General features: G+C 36.6%; 3 protein-coding genes and 1 long non-coding RNA gene across 5 annotated transcripts in view; 2 read left to right on the top strand and 2 right to left on the bottom strand.

Annotated features, from left to right (window-relative positions):
* Positions 1–153: 153 nt before the first annotated feature.
* LOC111794522 lies at positions 154–808 on the bottom strand. The gene has a single exon (XM_023676566.1). It carries the CDS (start codon positions 756–758, stop codon positions 456–458), a length of 303 nt encoding a protein of 100 aa, XP_023532334.1. The 5' UTR covers positions 759–808; the 3' UTR covers positions 154–455.
* A 3,930-nt stretch (positions 809–4,738) lies between these two features.
* Positions 4,739–7,090, bottom strand: LOC111794530. The gene is made up of 2 exons (XR_002815101.1): positions 6,044–7,090; positions 4,739–5,195 (listed from the first exon to the last, which is right to left on the bottom strand). It is a non-coding gene; the product is annotated as an uncharacterized LOC111794530 (long non-coding RNA).
* Positions 7,091–9,553: 2,463 nt separating this feature from the next.
* LOC111794407 (ATP-dependent zinc metalloprotease FTSH 10, mitochondrial-like) lies at positions 9,554–15,242 on the top strand. The gene is made up of 8 exons (XM_023676393.1): positions 9,554–9,874; positions 9,967–10,201; positions 10,382–10,453; positions 11,517–11,650; positions 11,854–12,333; positions 12,451–13,218; positions 13,334–13,561; positions 14,484–15,242. Exons 1-8 carry the CDS (start codon positions 9,824–9,826, stop codon positions 14,961–14,963), a joined length of 2,448 nt encoding a protein of 815 aa, XP_023532161.1. The 5' UTR covers positions 9,554–9,823; the 3' UTR covers positions 14,964–15,242.
* A 540-nt stretch (positions 15,243–15,782) lies between these two features.
* The window catches only part of LOC111794500, a 10,012-nt gene continuing 8,571 nt past the window's right edge, over positions 15,783–17,223 (top strand). The window contains exons 1-4 of one of the 2 annotated variants that reach the window (XM_023676540.1): positions 15,783–15,978; positions 16,238–16,338; positions 16,775–16,856; positions 16,956–17,041. In XM_023676540.1, the coding sequence (XP_023532308.1) occupies positions 15,937–15,978; positions 16,238–16,338; positions 16,775–16,856; positions 16,956–17,041 (311 nt within the window). In that variant the 5' untranslated portion in view covers positions 15,783–15,936. The remainder of the gene's footprint in view (positions 15,979–16,237; positions 16,339–16,774; positions 16,857–16,955; positions 17,042–17,223) is intronic. The other variant, XM_023676541.1, reaches the window with a different exon arrangement.

Genomic DNA, 17,223 nt, shown 5'->3' with positions numbered 1-17,223 from the left:
ACCTCTAATAAAAACGGGTTTCCGGGTTTTCTTTTCTACATTCAACGATTCAAACCCGTCAGCCACATTAGAACAACGTGCACGAAGAATAATCGGTCGAGTCGGGTTATTGGGTGTGTAATTTTGTAGGAAAAAAGGGGAGGAGGGAAAAAGTGAATCCACCAATTGAAAGAGAATGTATAGACATATTGGGTTTCACATCCCCACTAAAATGTACATTTTTGGCACCTTCCAATAAAAAAAACCAGATGGGAAACCAAGTAAATAGATGAACAATAGAACACCATGGCTAATTAAATTTTTTAAATAACTATTCTCTCTATTATTACAGGGTATTAAGCAAAATTTGGAGCTAGATCGACATTAACCCACAAATCTAATTACATTTTTTAATCGAAAAAAAAAAAAAAAAAAAAAAATCCAAGATCTTTGGAGACTAAAAATGCTTACTTTGTTCATGGATCGCCATGTTTATGCCAACAGACAAGCATTGCGACACATCGTCGCATGATGTAAAATCTGGCCTTTTGTTCCTTAGCCAAGCTGCTGCATTTGTGGCCAATGGAGGGGCTTTTTTGGGAGGAGCTGCGGCGGAGATCGGAGGGCGACTTGGCGGAGGAGGCGGAGGGAGTGTGCTTGTGGGATAAGCTTCTTAACAATGGCAGCTTGGAGGATGAGGTTCTGGAGAAGAAGGACTTAGAAGAAGAAGAAGAAGAAGAAGAAGATTCCTTTCTGGAAAGCTTCCATTTTTCTTCCATTAATGGCGGAAAATCAAATGGTGGGTTGGTTTTGATTTCTCAAAATTATACCTCCAAAAATAAATAAATAAATAAATAATAAATAAATAAATAATTTATAGATTTATTTGTCTCAAAAATGGAGATCCACTGCTTCTATGGGTGTAGTGAAGAGTGTGAGGTTGGTAGGGTTCAAACAAAGGACCTCATTCTCACATATATATATATATATATTTTTAATTTTTTAAAAGAAGGTTAAACTCGTAATTCACTAATACGAAACACTCAAAATTGGGTTCGTTTCAACTCCAAGGATTAAGTTACATGAATTACTTTAAGATCGAGCTAATGAGACAAAGAACAAAATGACGAAATTACCCTTGATAAAAATTTTAAAAATAAATAAATTGTATCAAAATTATTAAATTAAGATATAAAAATAAATTTAATAAGAGTGTTTATTTAATTTTGTAATTAATAATTTAATAATATGTGGGGGAATGGGTAATATTTTTAATTAAAAAGGAAATTAATATTTAAAAGCTTGGAGTGATCGACGTGGGTGTACGATTCTGTATTTAACGCACATAAACACAAAATTCACTCACTCTGAGGTAACTGCTCATTCCGCACCGCTGCCCTTCTCTTCTCTTCTTCTCGGAATCTGTGTCCACCTACTTCACTTTCCCTAATTTTTTTTATACCTAATTTACCCTTTTATTTTTTTTTATTTTATATATAAATTGTGAAAATTGTGAAAATTGTAAAATAGTAATATTCGATCGAGAAGTGCGTGGGTCGTGTTGTTGAGAATCTCGCTTATGGTTTGATGGAGCTATAAAATTGGATGAAAAAGGTCTAATGATCGTGTTAAAATTATAAAATTTGAGCTTACTAGGGATATGTCGGGTTGGTATAGTGCTGAGAACTCTCGAAATGTTGTTTTGACCTAACAAATGATTCAAATTCTTATCGTTGAAGTTTTGGATCGATGTAGAGGTGTATGGGTCAGATTGTTGAGAATCTCACTTAATGTTTGACGAAGCTATAAAATTGGACGAAAAAGTATAATGATTGTGTCAAAATCGTAAAATTGGAGCTTACTAGGGTATTACACTGCATATTGGGACATATTGGCTTGGTATAATGCTAATCGGGAACTCTCGTAATGCCATTTTGACCTAATAAAGGGTTCAAACACATTTCCTCGAAGTTCCAGATCGATGTAGAAGCGTATGGGCCCGTGTTGTTGAGAATCTCACTGTGAGATCCCACATTGATTGGAGAGAAGAACTGGGACCCGAAGGGGTGAATTGTGAGATCTCATATAGATTAGAGAGATAGGAACGAAGCATTCTTTATAAGGGTGTGGAAACCTCTACCTAACAGACGCGTTTTAAAAGCCTGAAGGGAAAGTCCTAAAAGAACAATATCTGCTAGCGGTGGGCTTAGACTGTTACACTTATAAGATTCGACGAAAGTACAAAATCGGGCGAAAAAGTATAATGATCGTGTCAAAATCATAAAATTGGAGCTTACCACAGTAGTACAATGCCTATTATTTGTATAATTCTAACCGAAAACTCTCGAAATGCCATTTTGACCTAATAAAGGGTTCAAACACATTCCGTTGAAGTTCCGGATCAATGTAGAAGCATATAGGCCGTGATGTTGAGAATCTCACTGTGAGATCTCATATACGTTGGAGAGGGGAACAAAACATTCTGTATACGGGTGTAAAAACCTCTCTCTAACAGACGCGTTTTAAAAACCTTGAGAGAAAGCCCGAAAGGAAAAACCCAAAAACGACAATATGTGCTAGCGGTGAGCTTGAACTGTAACACTTACCTAAGATTCAACGAAGGTACAAAATCGATCGAAAAAGTATAATGATCGTATCAAAATCATAAAATTGGAGCTTACCAGAGTATAACAACGACAGCATGTGACCCAATTTGATTTCTGTTATATGCTGCTTTATAATCCGCATTTAATTATGTTATCAAATATTCCCCCAGCTAATTAATCCTTGGATATAATCATCATTAGATACTAATACAAATAATTAACATAAAATTAAATAACAACGTATATATATATATATATATATTAATTTTCAAAATATGTATTATAAAAAAATTAAAATAAAATAAAAAACTTTAATTATACATATTTTATGCATGAAATAAATTAAAAGTTTGACTGGTCAAAAGCTATATGGTGAGGTAGAAATGTTGGAGCATTAAATAGTAATAATAATTAATAATAATGTGTCACGCACAGCATATTTTAAAAAGTATAGGCACCAGAAATAATTAATTTCTCCATCATATTATTTAATGATTTTTGTTTCTAGCTGTCATTGGAGGAGAACGACGTCGTTTCGATTTGAAATGATTTTAAAGTCATGAAATTACTGCTAAGTGAAAAATGGAGAGGGGATTAGTTGATAATGAAGAATATTAATGATTAATTAAGCTGCAATTATAAGAAGGTGGGGGGAGCCGTACGAGGATTTGATTGGTCAAAAAACAAGAAGCACATGGCATGTTTTTAAGCTGGTGTACGAATTCACCTTTCCCCTAGGGCTTTTTTCTTTCTTTTTAATTTTGGGGTACCCTAGAAATTTCGGAGCGTTTTGGGTGTCCCACTTGTTATCATGTGGAGGACGCGAGTGTCATAATCATGCTTGTTTAAAACGTGTTGTTTATGGCTTTCATGATATATAGTTTTGACGTTTTGACAAAATCTACGTTTGTTAGACTTGAAATGCTTCAGAATGTACTATAGGGGATGCGACTAGTCGTCAATTCTTTCTTTCTAAAATCTTTCTGTCTCGTTTTCTAAAACCTTTTTTTTTTAAAAGCGAGGTCAGAAACATGGGTATACGTCGTTTGGCCTAATGCAACACTATTTTGAGTTGGTTGACTCACTCAATGAGAGTAAGTGCCACATAATCGCTTATAAACATTCCACGCGGTATGAATTTACCTTTACCCTATAAATTTTGCAAGCTTGAAATCATGTGAGGCTTTCGGAGCGTTTTGGGTGTCCCATTTGGTATCATGTGGAGGACACGAGTGTCACGGTCATGCTTGTTTAAGACGTGTTGTTTATGGCTTTCATAATATATAGTTTTGACGTTTCGGCAAAATTTACGTTTGGTAGACCTGAGATGCCTCATAATGTACTATAGGGGATGCGACTAGTCGTCAATTCTTTCTTTCTAAAATCTCTCTGTCTCGTTTTCTAAAACCTTCTTTTTAAAAGCGAGGTCAGAAACATGGGCATACGTCGTTCGGCTGAATGCAACACTATTTTGAGTTGGCTAACTCACACAGTGATGAGAGTAAGTATCGCATAATCGCTTATAAACATCCGACACGATATGGATTTACCTTTCTCCTCGGGCTGTCTTTATTTTTAATTTTGGGGGTACCCTAGAAATTTTGCAAGCTTGAAATCATGTGAGGCTTCCAGAGCCTTTAGGGGTGTCCCTGTCCCACATGCTATCATGTGGAGGGCACAAGCATATGGGTCAGAAGACCAAGTCCTCAAATTTAGGGTTATTTAATGACACCATCAAATTCTCCATCCATTTAGACCATTGTTTCATAGATAAGGTTAATGATTTAATGATGTTCATCTAAACCTTGGAAAATCTTTTATTTAATATATGTTTTCTTTTATAATATTAAGGATGATGATTTACTAATTAAGAAATAAAATAAATCTACGTTGGTTTGACAATATTTGGTAAGAAACAAGTTAGAATGTTGATACGTACAAATGACACGAACAATTGACATATCTACGTTGGTTCGACATCTAAACCTTGCAATTGATGTATCACTCATTTCTACCTCTAAAAACCCACGAACACGTTCTTATTAGACAACGTCAACCCACAATAGGAACTAATCACGTCTATCATTTCTATGTCACGAACATAAATTACCGAACCATATTATCCCTGAACATATCAATTTTCTTGATACAAATGGTCTAACATGATAAATATTAAATTATTAACACGGCTCAATATGACCCAAAAGATATACCAAAACATAAACTTTTACACGCACGACAAGAGTCAGTACATCAAATTCTCCGTTAAGAGTTGGACATTAACGTAGAACCACAATAAGAAGTCCTCGATATGACCCAAAACACGAGAGAAAATCATCATTATTTTACCTAATTAGGGTTAGGCTTAGTTTGTGATGGGCTAATTAATTAGAGCATATAAGTAGAAATATAAGTACATATGTATAATGTCCTAATAATGCATTATTTGAATATCACATAGAGCTACAAATAACCTATGTGCACCTGATTGACTTGTCTCGCTCACAAAAGCCTTTATTGTTGCCTCTTTTGTTCGTATTGCTGCACCTCTTTCAATTTCAACCACAAAGATCAATAGGGAGGCAAGTTTAAGTGGTAAAATAATTTTCCCTACAAAAAAAGCAAGTCAAATAAGTTAATATCATAAAAGCTAAGCGGAAATCTATATTGATTTGCCCTAAACTCGAATTACATGTCAAATTCCATATCGGGGAGGAAAACGAAATATTCTTTATAAGGGTGTGAAAATCTCTCCCTAGTAGACGCGTTTTAAAAACCTTGAGAGGAAGTCCGTAAGGAAAAACCCAAAAGGGACAAAATATGCTAACAGTATGCTTGAGCTGTCACAAATAGTATCAAAGATAGATATCGGGAGATGTGCCAACGAGGAGGCTGAGCCCCAGAGGGGTGGGCACGAGGTGGTGTGTAAGCAAAGACACTAGGCCCTGAAGGGGTGGATTGAGGGGTCTCACATTGATTAGAGAAGGGAACGAGTGTCAGTGAGGACGGTAGGCCCCAAAGGAGGGGTGGATTGTGAGATCCTTTATAAGGGTGTGAAAATCTCTCTAGCAGACACATTTTAAAAGCTTAAAATGGAAGGTCGAGAGAGAAAGCCCAAAAACATTCTAAAGGTGTGGAAACCTCTCCGTAGCAAACACGAAAGGGAGAACCCAAAAACATTCTTTATAAGGGTATAGAAACCTCTCGTAGCAGACACGAAAGAGAGAATCCAAAAACATTATTTACAAGGGTGTAGAAACAGACACGTTTTAAAAACCGTGAGGGAAAACTCGAAAGAAAAAATCCAAAGAAGACAATATGAGCGTGTTACATTACAGAAAGCCCTAAACTGATACCAGAATCTTAACCCTAAACCGTAAGACAAAAACTAATAACTTCCAAATCCAAAGATTAAAACGAGCATATTTAAAGAAATCATTGCAATTTCTCGACAATACCCGATACTCTCGAGACGAGTCCAGAGTTTCCTCATCCAACATAAGACATGCGTGCAATCAGCTAAAGGAAGGGATCTTACGACATAATCAATGTCTCAACGTAGTGTTCTTCTTCTCTATGTTATTAATACTGTCGAGACGCTGTCTTTTCAACTCAGCTGGCTTCTGCCGCTGTTCATGTCCACAAAATCTAGCAAAAACAATGAAATTCATTGAAAAAACAACCAAAATTTTAACTTTTTGGAAGTATTTGAAGCACATATTCCAAGGTGGAATGATAGTAAATTAGGGTGGAAAAAAGCAGTAGACAGTAAAACATAGTACAAAACGAGTGGTCCATTCAATATGTTTGTCCAAAAACAGTCGAAAAACAAAGATAATTACAAATGAAAATCTAAAAGCTACCCAGATTCAGAAATGGCCTCTAAATCTGAACCCAAATTCTGGATTTCATTTATAAGCCATGTAATTGACGATGCAGCATCATCAAGATTCCCAAAGGAGAAGCCTTTGTTCTTCTTTCTTCAATGAAGAGAGAAATTTAAAGATGAAAAGCCTGCCTTGTGAATCTTGATGGTGCTGCGCCAACAAATAATGGCTGCTATCGATCGGACCTCCATGGCTATCGGTTCGGCTTTCGTGCGTAGAAATCGAGTTCGTAGATAATGAAGAAGAAGAAGAAAATTTATGAAGAACCCTAGAGGAATATAGAGGCTCGTGAAGAACAGCATCAACAAAACGGTAAAGGTTTTGAGGGAGAAAAGAAAGGAAGGGTTGTTTGTGTCCATAAAAAGTGAAGTTAACCCATGTCCATAAATCATTAGACTCACCCAACTTCCACCTTTGTATAAAAACCCCTTTTAAATATGTTTATAGTTGATTAGGGCTTCCGTTCATCGATGGTTGGGAAGATAGTATCATGAATGTTTATAAGGAATGCTTCGTTCTCGTCTCTAACCAATGTGGAATCTCACCATCCATCCTTTGGAGGATTCAGTATCCTCGCTCGCAGACCGCCCAGTGTCTAACTCATAATAAATGTTTTGTTCCCCTTCTCAACCAACGTGAGATCTCACAATCTACCCCTTGGGGAACTCAGTGTCTGACTCTGATATCATTTGTAACAACCCAAGCTTATCACTAACGGATATTGTTCTTTTTGAGCTTTCCCTTATCCTATCACTGGCCGATATTGTCCTTTTTGAGATTCCCCTTATGAGTTTTCCCTTAGATTTTAAAACGCGTATACTAGGGAGAGGTTTCCACGTCTTATAAGAAATGTTTCGTTTCCCTCACCAACGAATGTGGGATCTCACAATCCACCCTCCTTGGAAGACCAAACATTCTCGTTGACACACCGTCCCGTGTCTGACTCTGCCTTATAACAAATGTTTCGTTTCCCTCGCCAACGAATATGGGATCTCACAATCTACCCTCCTTGGGGGACCAAACGTTCTCGTTGGCACACCGTCCCGTGTTTCACTCTAATACCAGTAATGGCCTAAGTCTATCACTAGCAGGTATTGTTCTCTTTGAGCTTTCACTTCTCAACTTCCCCTTAAGGTTTTAAAACTGTACAGTAGTGAGAGGTTTCCACTCCCTCTTATAAGTAATACTTTGTTTCCCTCCCCAACCAACATGCGATCTCACAATCCACCCTCCTTGGGGGACCCAACGTTCTCGTTAGCACACCGCCTCATGTCTAACTCTAATACCATTTGTAATGGCCAGTCCACTATTAGCTACAGATATTGTTTTTTTTTGAATTTTTTCCTTCTAAGCTTCCGTATCGGAGAGATTTCCACCATCTTATTATAAGGAATGTTTCATTCTTCTCTCAACCATTATGGAATCTCACATTAACTCTATCAATTCACCATAAAAACGATGCCGATATCACTTTCTACGGCATTAAATTTTTAAAAAAATCTTATTTTCGACACAAGTCATTTTCAAGTAACCCGGGTCGAGCTAAATCAGAATCCTAACCTTAAATATGGAGTCCAACCAAAGAAAAAAAGTGGGTTGAGAATAAATATAATAATATTAAAAAAAAAAATTTTAAATACATTATATTACATCAAAATTTATGGTAGAATCTAAAAATAAAATAAAATAAATTAATTTATTAGCTCTTGATAGTGAAATAATTAAAAAATAATAATAATTATTTATGGTTGAGCAATCACATCTTAATTAATTAAAAGTAATATTTTAAAATGTGTTGATTATCCAAAATTGGGCAGAGATAAAATGGGTGGTAGTCGGTAGAGAAAGATAATACAATTAATGGAACCAATAAATGGATATTTTTAGTTGGTTGGTGATGCTGATATTAACAGGACAATTGACACCAAATAAAATAAAATAAAATAAAATAAAATAAAAAAAGTGCTTTAGGGGTTAATCAAATATGGTAATCATGATTAAGCAGGTACTAATCGGCAGCTAATCTTGTGGCCTAAAGCTAAAGACACGTCTGCTAAAGTCACCTTTCCATTCATATTTTGCATTATTGCATTCCCCAATCTTATAAAATTTAATCTCAATTTTTTATTTTTGGCATTTTTTTTATTATTCTTATCCACATTATTCAAATCATTTTCTGAATAAAATTAATTAAGTTTTATATTAATTAATACATATGTTTGACTATATAAATGACGTCATATCTACATTATTTGAGTTTAAATTAAATAAAAAACTATATGCTTACGTGGAATTTTTATTTCGAACTCGGGTGATCAAATTTCGTGGGCCGATGGGACAAAAGCCCAGAAAAAGATCGAGACGACTAATATGGGCCAAGTAATATCCAAAGCCCACCACCAGCGCCATTTCCAACAAATATTAATTCTTTATCTACAAAATTAAACTATAAAAGTAATTTTTGTAAAAAACTTTTTAAGGTTAAATATGTTAGACGAACACGACGCTCCACAATGGTATGATATTGTCCACTTTAGGCATAAGCTCGCATGGCCTCATACTAATGGAGAGAGTATTCTTAGGAGTCCTTTGTTCAATATTTGAGAATTTACTAATCTATTGGTACGACTAAGTTTAGGGGGCATGATTTTGATACTATGTTAAACGAATGCGACCCTCTGCAGTGGTATGATATTGTCCACTTTGAGCCTAAACTCTCATGGCTTTGCTTTGAGCTTCCCCAAAAGGCTTCGTACCAATGGAGACATTATTCTTTGATTATAAACCCCATGATTATTCTCTAAATTAGCCGACGTGGACTTTCATCGTCTAACAAAATGAAGGGTATATATATATATTTTTTTAATCTCATCAAATAAATTTATTATTATTTTTTTAACCCGAGTGAAAATAATAGAAGATATAGAGATAAATAAATAAATAAATAAATAAATAAATAAATAAATAATTGTGTGGGCTTAGCGTCTTGTTTGGCAGGCGAACCAAAGCGAACGGGGCGTAGACAGCTTGGCTCGTGTCCACCCGCCTGACGCTTCTTTGACGTATAATTCCTCCAAAGTCCAAACACTATTCCTAAAATATCTCACTCTCAAAATTCCCCCATTGGATTGTCGACCAGACCGCTATTTTCCTCTACCGCCCGCATCCTCAATTCGTCGGATAATCCGACAATTTCGACTTTCTAGTTTTCATTAATCCATTTCCATTTTCCGCATTCATGTGGCGAATGGTTACAACCTGTTGATCTTCTTCTTCTTCTTCTGCGCACTTCGATTATTGACGTATTTATAAAAATCCCGTTCGTTTTCCTTCGAGATTTTCATTCGAAGTATGATATTTTCCAGGCTCAGCCGTTCTCTGCCGCGCTCTTCTCGTGCCCGAGTAAGCGTTTATCTGTGTGTGTGGTTTTTTATGATGTTTTTTTTTGGGGGAAGTTGTGAAGTTTGTTTTGTTTTGTTTCCTTTCGATTGTAGAATTTGGTGTATGGTGGAGGACGGGCGGCGATTAAGAACATCAATGAGCCGATTTTGGCTGCCGATTCCTGCCCTGGGGAGAGAGATGGGATCTTAGGGTTTTTGAGAGGCTATATTGCGTTTGTTGGGGCTCGGTCCAAATCCGTTCCCAAGGCAAGTTTGTCCGACTTGAATTTTGTCTTCGCGAATCCGAAACTCCAGCGTTTCTTCTCGAGCGAAGCCCCGAAGAAGAAAAGTAACGTTTCTTTAGCCGTTCTTCTGATTAAGCCATATTGATTTTTGCGATCAGTTTCACGGCTGTTCTAACAATTTTGTGCTTTCTCGAGTAAACGATGCCTTATTGTACATACATTTTTTTTTTTTATTGTGGCGTGAATTCTAGGCTAAATGTGATTCTTTTGCTACATTTTTGCAGATTACGAGAACTTTTATCCCAAAGGAAAGAAAGAAATTCCAAAAGGGAACGGGCAAAAATCTGAGTCTAAAGGTAACTTTCTTCTTGTTTTAGGTGCAATGAAGGCTATTTTTCTGCATTTCCCTCTTTTTGTTGATTATAGACTGGGATCATGGATTTCGCGAGATTCAAAGTTGCTCGGTTTATTTCCGATGTTTTAATTTGAAGATTATTTGAATTTGAGATTCTGTTCGACTTCATTTGTTTATCCGTCCATTGTGGTATGGTTACCATGTTCTTGATCATAATATTACGTTAAAGAAATTTGAGTGGGCCGTGAAGTGACAATTGGATGTGAGATCCCACATCGGGTGGAGAGGGGAACGAAACATTCCTTATAAAGGTGTGGAAACCTCTCCCTAGTAGACGCTTTTTAAAACCGTGAGGCTGACGGTGATACGTAACGGACCAAAGCGGACAATATCTTCTAACGGTAGGCTTGGGCTATTATGTTGGAAGAGTTGTGTTTGTGCTTAAGCTATTATGTTGGAAGAGTTGTGTTTGTGCTTAAGCATGCTTTATTTTGGGTACTCTTTTTTATCTCTGCATCCGTCTTACTAGTTTCTCTTTGATAGAGGCCCGTGTTTTATTTCGAACCGTGGGCCACAATTTGTTAGAACAAGTGTTAATTCTTTTTTGGTTACAATTTGAGCATATATTTACATTTTTGTTAGAGTGGGCAGCTGGTACTGATCCTGAAATGAGATTAATATTCGCATCAATGACAGTCTTCAGTAATTGGCATTTTCTCCAAATCCGGTCTGTCAAGAGCTGATTCTCTAATGGTCTGGAAATTGCTTCCCTGGCCATTGTACTAGGCTTATTTCGGATCGAGCAACTCAGCTTGTTAGCTGATTTTTGTACCATGTATTTTGGCTAATCAATCAATAATTTGGATAAGAACTTCATGATTTTTGTTACGTCTATTTTTTGGTGGAGAATGCCAATAAAAAAGTAGAAATATTGTCGAGTTCACTTGCATACAGCATTTGCAATAAATGTTGGAACATTGTAGTAGGTCACTTACTGGTTTTCATGCTGCAAGGTTTTCGTTCAGAAGTTTTCAGCAATTTTATTTATTTTTTCTTCATCTTAGGCGACTCGAACACCGAAGACCAAGGGAGTTTTCAGGAAGCCTTCATCAAGCAGTTTCAGAACTTAGTCACCCCTCTAATAGTTATTGGTCTTCTGTTTTCCTCATTTTCTTTCGGTCCTCGTGAACAACAGCAGGTATTTTTATTGTCATGGTTTTGTTTTATTGGAGAAGGAAGTCTGGTTTATCCTTTTACATTCTATTGCACCTTGTTATTAAACACAATTTTTTTTCGATAATGTTTTGGGTTTCTGAATGCTAGGGAAATGGTTTTTACTTTTTATTTTTATTTGGCATCTTGATTCATGATTCATTAATTACCTGGAATTTTCCCCTGCAGATAAGTTTCCAGGAGTTCAAAAACAAGTATCTCGAACCCGGTCTGGTAGACCATATTGTTGTTTCTAATAAATCAGTTGCAAAAGTATTTGTGAGGAGTTCTCCAAGTAACCAAACAAGCGAAGTACTCCAAGGTTCTTCAAGTGGTGCTGCCACTAGAGGAAATGGAGGTCAATATAAATGCTTCTTCAATATTGGAAGTATTGAGTCATTTGAGGAGAAGTTGGAGGAAGCTCAAGAGGCATTGGATGTAGACCCACATGATTTTGTACCTGTTACATATGTCTCTGAAATGGTCTGGTATCAAGAATTGATCAGATTTGCCCCAACACTCTTGCTTTTAGGGTCCCTCTTTTATATGGGGCGCCGAATGCAAGGAGGAATAGGTGTTGGAGGTGGAGGTGGTGGGAGGGGCGGTCGAGGGATATTCAATATAGGTAAAGCTCATATCACGAAAGTGGATAAGCATGCTAAGAATAAGGTATAGAAATTTACATTCTTCTTTGAAGAATTTGGGGATCCACATAGGTTCCCTCTTTGATGTTACTGTTGTGTTAATCCACACATTTTCCAATTTTTTATTTCCAATCTTTTTCAGATCTACTTCAAAGATGTTGCTGGCTGTGATGAGGCAAAACAAGAAATAATGGAGTTTGTGCACTTCTTGAAGAATCCTAGAAAGTATGAGGAATTGGGGGCTAAAATTCCAAAGGGTGCTCTTTTGGTCGGACCGCCCGGCACTGGAAAGACCTTACTGGCAAAAGCAACTGCCGGAGAATCAGGTGTGCCTTTCCTGTCTATATCGGGTTCAGATTTCATGGAGATGTTTGTTGGCGTTGGACCATCAAGGGTTAGAAACTTGTTTCAAGAAGCCAGACAATGTGCTCCTAGTATAATTTTTATTGATGAGATTGATGCAATTGGTCGTGCAAGAGGACGTGGAGGTTTCTCGGGTTCTAATGACGAGCGTGAAAGTACTCTAAATCAATTGTTGGTTGAGATGGATGGGTTTGGAACGACGTCTGGTGTTGTTGTACTTGCTGGAACTAATAGACCTGATATCTTAGACAAAGCTTTACTGAGACCTGGTCGATTTGATCGTCAAATTACAATCGACAGACCTGATATCAATGGGCGTGAGCAAATCTTTCAGATCTATTTAAAGAAGATCAAACTTGACCATGAACCAACATATTACTCACAAAGGCTGGCTGCATTAACTCCTGGATTTGCTGGAGCAGACATTGCAAACGTCTGTAATGAAGCTGCTTTGATTGCTGCAAGGAATGAAGGCACACAGGTCAAGATGGAAGATTTTGAATCAGCTATTGATAGAGTAATAGGTGGTTTGGAAAAGAAGAACAAGGTAACTAATTCACATCCATCACTACGTAGTTTGCTTTCTTTTTGATTAGGCTTTAGCATATTCCTGGATAATATTGTCCACTTTGTAATATAAAATACTTTTGTTTACTGAGTAGGTGATAAGCAAGTTGGAGCGCCGAACTGTAGCCTATCATGAATCAGGCCATGCTGTTACTGGCTGGTTCTTGGAGCATGCAGAACCTTTGTTGAAAGTAACAATTGTTCCTCGTGGTACAGCAGCTTTAGGGTTTGCACAGTATGTTCCCAACGAAAATCTTCTCATGACCAAGGAGCAACTTTTTGATATGACTTGCATGACCCTCGGTGGACGTGCTGCTGAACAGGTAGTTATATATAGTCCTTATTGTTTTAGTCCACTGACATCTTTACTTAACTCCCTGACACAATTCTTATTCAGTAAGTTGTTTGAAAATGTGGCATATTAGTGTTAGGAACCATGAATCTCCATGATAGTATGATATTGTCTACTTTGAGCATAAGCTCTCGTGGCTTTGCTTCTGCTTTTGGTTTTTCCAAAAGACCTCATACCAATAGAGATGTATTCCTTACTTGTAAACCCATGATGATCCGCTTAATTAGCAATGTGGGACTCCCTCCTAACAATCCTCAACAATCCTCCCCTCGAATAAAGTACACTACCCTTGAGGCCTATGAGCCCTCGAATAGCCTCTCCCCTTAATCGAGGCTAGACTCCTTTCTTTGGAGCCCTCGAACAAAGTACACTCTTTGTTCAACACTTAAAGTCATTTTTTACTACACCTTTGAGGCTCACAACTTATTTGTTCGACATTTGAGGATTCTATTGACATAACTAGGCTAAGGACATGACTCTGATATCATGTTAGAAACCACGACTCTCCACAATGGTAGAATATTGTCCACTTTGAGCACAAGCTCTCATGGCTTTGCGTTTGGTTTCCCCAAAAGGCCTCATTCATGTGAATGAGTTTGGTTTGGATTGAAAAGTGAGAGAGAGAGATCTGGAAAGCAGTTGAATGGTGTCGAAAACTAATGAATTTGGTTGGCATTTCAATTTTCGTAACAAAAAAGACGTAGAGTAAGGGATAGATTGATAAAACCAAAGGGCGCCTTATGGACCTCATTTGTCACATGTATAAATAATGGCAGGAATGTCCAGAAATCTTTAAATCAAAGGGTGTTCTTAGCGCTAGCAACTCTTGAAATTTGTTTCCATTGTGGCTTGCTTGGCTGTGTTGTTGAAGAAGGCTATTTTGTATGATACAGGTTTTAATAGGTAAAATTTCAACTGGAGCTCAAAATGACTTGGAGAAAGTCACAAAGATGACCTATGCTCAAGTAGCAGTCTACGGATTCAGTGACAAAGTAGGGCTACTTTCTTTTCCTCCAAGAGAAGACGCTTTTGAAATGTCCAAACCCTACAGTAGCAAGACTGCTGCAATAATCGACACCGAGGTACGAGAATGGGTTGGGAAGGCATACGAGCGCACGGTTCAGCTGATAGAGGAGCACAAAGAGCAAGTGGCTCAAATTGCAGAATTGTTGCTTGAAAAGGAAGTTCTTCATCAAGAAGACTTGGTTCGTGTCTTGGGCGAACGACCATTTAAACCGTGCGAGGTAACAAACTATGATAGATTCAAGCAAGGTTTCGTAGACGCAGACGAGAAACGTGCGGAAACGCCCCCAGTTCAAGCAGTTGAGGAGGATGGTTCTACACCTTTAGAGCCACAAGTTGTCCCCACATAACTTCGGCTGTAGTGCTTTGTACATTAAGATATTTTTTTCCTTTTTGTTCTATCTTTGCTAATGGATAGATAGATTTAGACGTTCATGATTTTCATGGCAAATATTTGAAAAGCTGATATTCAGTTGGATTGGGGTTAGTGGTGCTTATTGAGGTTAATTAAGCATTTAATCACTAATTCCTGATTTAATAGGACTGTATTTCAAATTTTCCTCTGTATTCTTAATTCGAGGCGCCCATAAGTTGGCCCGTGCATTCATGAATATAGAAATAAAATATAATCATATAATCGTAATTTGAAAATACAACTCGAATTTTATTCTAATCATATCGAGTTGAAATTACGTTTTAGTCCTTATAATTTGATAGATTTCTAAATATTCAATTTTGTGTCTTTTTGTTGATATTAAACAACTTTAAATTTTGAATATTAAAAATATAAAATATAAAATATAAAAATTAGTTTATTAAATATTTTTAACACTGTTTATTGAAAGTTTAAAATTTATTAAATACTTTTAAAATTTATAAATTTAATGGACAAAAAACTTAAATTTTTTTTATTTTTTAAAAAAATGCAAATTATTGACAAATTATTAAGGAAATTAAAGATAAATTATTAAGGAAAATTTAAAAATAAAATAAGTGTAAAAGTAATTAAATCGGGAACAAAACGATTATTATTATTATTATTATTTTTTGGATATTATTAGATGGGCGCAAACTCTCCGTGGCAGCCCACCGGTATGAAAAGGTCAATGGCATATCTGTAATTTGGTGTCGATTTGAGGTTATATTGGGTAATCAACAAATTGAACGTTGATACTCAGGGAAACCCTCGTTCCCTGCCCGAAGGCGCAGATTGTAGAGAGCTTCAAGGTTGCGCGCGCTACGTAAACGCGAGAGCGAAAGAGACACAGAAAAGAGATTAGAGAGTGAAGTTCGTGGTTTGAGCTTTCCTTTGCCCAAGCTATTATGGCCAAGCGCGAGATTTCCAATACGTTAAGAAACTTGAAGGTAAACTAAGCTTCATTAGATTTACTCCTTTCTCATGCTTCATTAGGGCTTGAATTTTCTGTGTTTTCGATCAATTTTCTCAGGGATTGCCGAATTATGTTCTAGGTTTCTTTGTTTTGATTCTGGTTCTTGCAGCTCTGTACTTGTGAAGAACCAATTATTATTGTTATTGTTATTGTTATTGATATCCGTGAGTGAGAGCCGATTTAAATTGTGAATAAACCATGGCGTAATGTGAATTATTGTTTTTAATTGTCAGTTCATGCAAAGGGCGGCTCAGAAAGAGGAGCAACCTAAAAAAGAGGAAGAAGTAAAACCTGAGGAGAATTTATTTCCCTCGAGTAATATAATCAGAAAGTGGTAAGCTACTGGTCTTTTCAATTGTTTTGTTTGTTACTTATTATTTATGGTTGTTCCACCAGCTTCTCTGATTGTTAATTTTTATTTTTTCATGAGCAATTTAACAAACTGTACACAAATCTAAAGTATTGTTCTTCCGGAGCATTTTAGTTCCTGAAAACGAACCTTGATGAGTTATGTTTTGGTTTTCTTTGTTTCTCTTTATCATTATTGCTAGTGTTTTGCTTTCTGAGTTTGAAACACATATGCCTTGGATGGAAGTTGTTCGCTATGGTACAAATTAAATTCGTACCTGTCTTGCATACAGAAAATCTAGAATAGAATAACAACCTTTTATATGTGCTTCTAGTGTGACATCGTTACGTTCCAAACCAATCTCTGCTTATGACCATAATAGTGGCATTTCAAGAATCTGGTTTCCTTTTTCATGGTGTAGTGTGGTTTTAGTTGAAGGCGATCCTCATCCTGGGGCTCTGCAAGGTCGATTGTCATTTCAAAGCTTTAATCCTTCAATTGATGTGAGTATATGTTTTCCGTGCCCTACAATTTGTCTGTTGACTTTAGCCTTCTGTGTTTTGCATTTGCTTTTGTCTCACATCAAAGCTTTGTCATGATAGAAACTCAATGAAGAAGTAGCTAGCTTAGGTCAGCGAGAAACTCCTGACTCTTCATCTGGGAATCACAGTGAAAATGTTTCATCAAGGTTAGTGGTTATATTGTTTTGATCTGTTTCCCTCTTTTCCTGGAAAATTATTATTTGCCTACGGAATGTTATCTAACTACTGTTCTGATTTCTGCAAATTAGTTGTCATTAGTATCTGCATTTAGGCATCTTTTAGGAGAGTGAAGTCTGTGAGAAAAAAAAAAAAAAAAAAAAAAAAAAAA

The sequence above is a fragment of the Cucurbita pepo genome, chromosome LG05 (assembly GCF_002806865.2).
Source record: "Cucurbita pepo subsp. pepo cultivar mu-cu-16 chromosome LG05, ASM280686v2, whole genome shotgun sequence".
In the NCBI taxonomy this organism is placed as follows: Eukaryota; Viridiplantae; Streptophyta; class Magnoliopsida; order Cucurbitales; family Cucurbitaceae; genus Cucurbita; species Cucurbita pepo.
Note: the sequence above shows the minus strand (reverse complement) of the source record. Positions and strands in the feature narration are given on the sequence as shown.

Excerpts from the sequence above, each read along its gene's own strand:
- LOC111794522 (XM_023676566.1), bottom strand. The coding sequence starts at position 758 with ATGGAAGAAAAATGGAAGCTTTCCAGAAAGGAATCTTCTTCTTCTTCT.
- LOC111794407 (XM_023676393.1), top strand. The coding sequence starts at position 9,824 with ATGATATTTTCCAGGCTCAGCCGTTCTCTGCCGCGCTCTTCTCGTGCC. Across the intron at positions 10,202-10,381 it reads CGAAGCCCCGAAGAAGAAAA|ATTACGAGAACTTTTATCCC; the intron begins GTAACGTTTCTT and ends ACATTTTTGCAG. Across the intron at positions 11,651-11,853 it reads GTCCTCGTGAACAACAGCAG|ATAAGTTTCCAGGAGTTCAA; the intron begins GTATTTTTATTG and ends TTTCCCCTGCAG.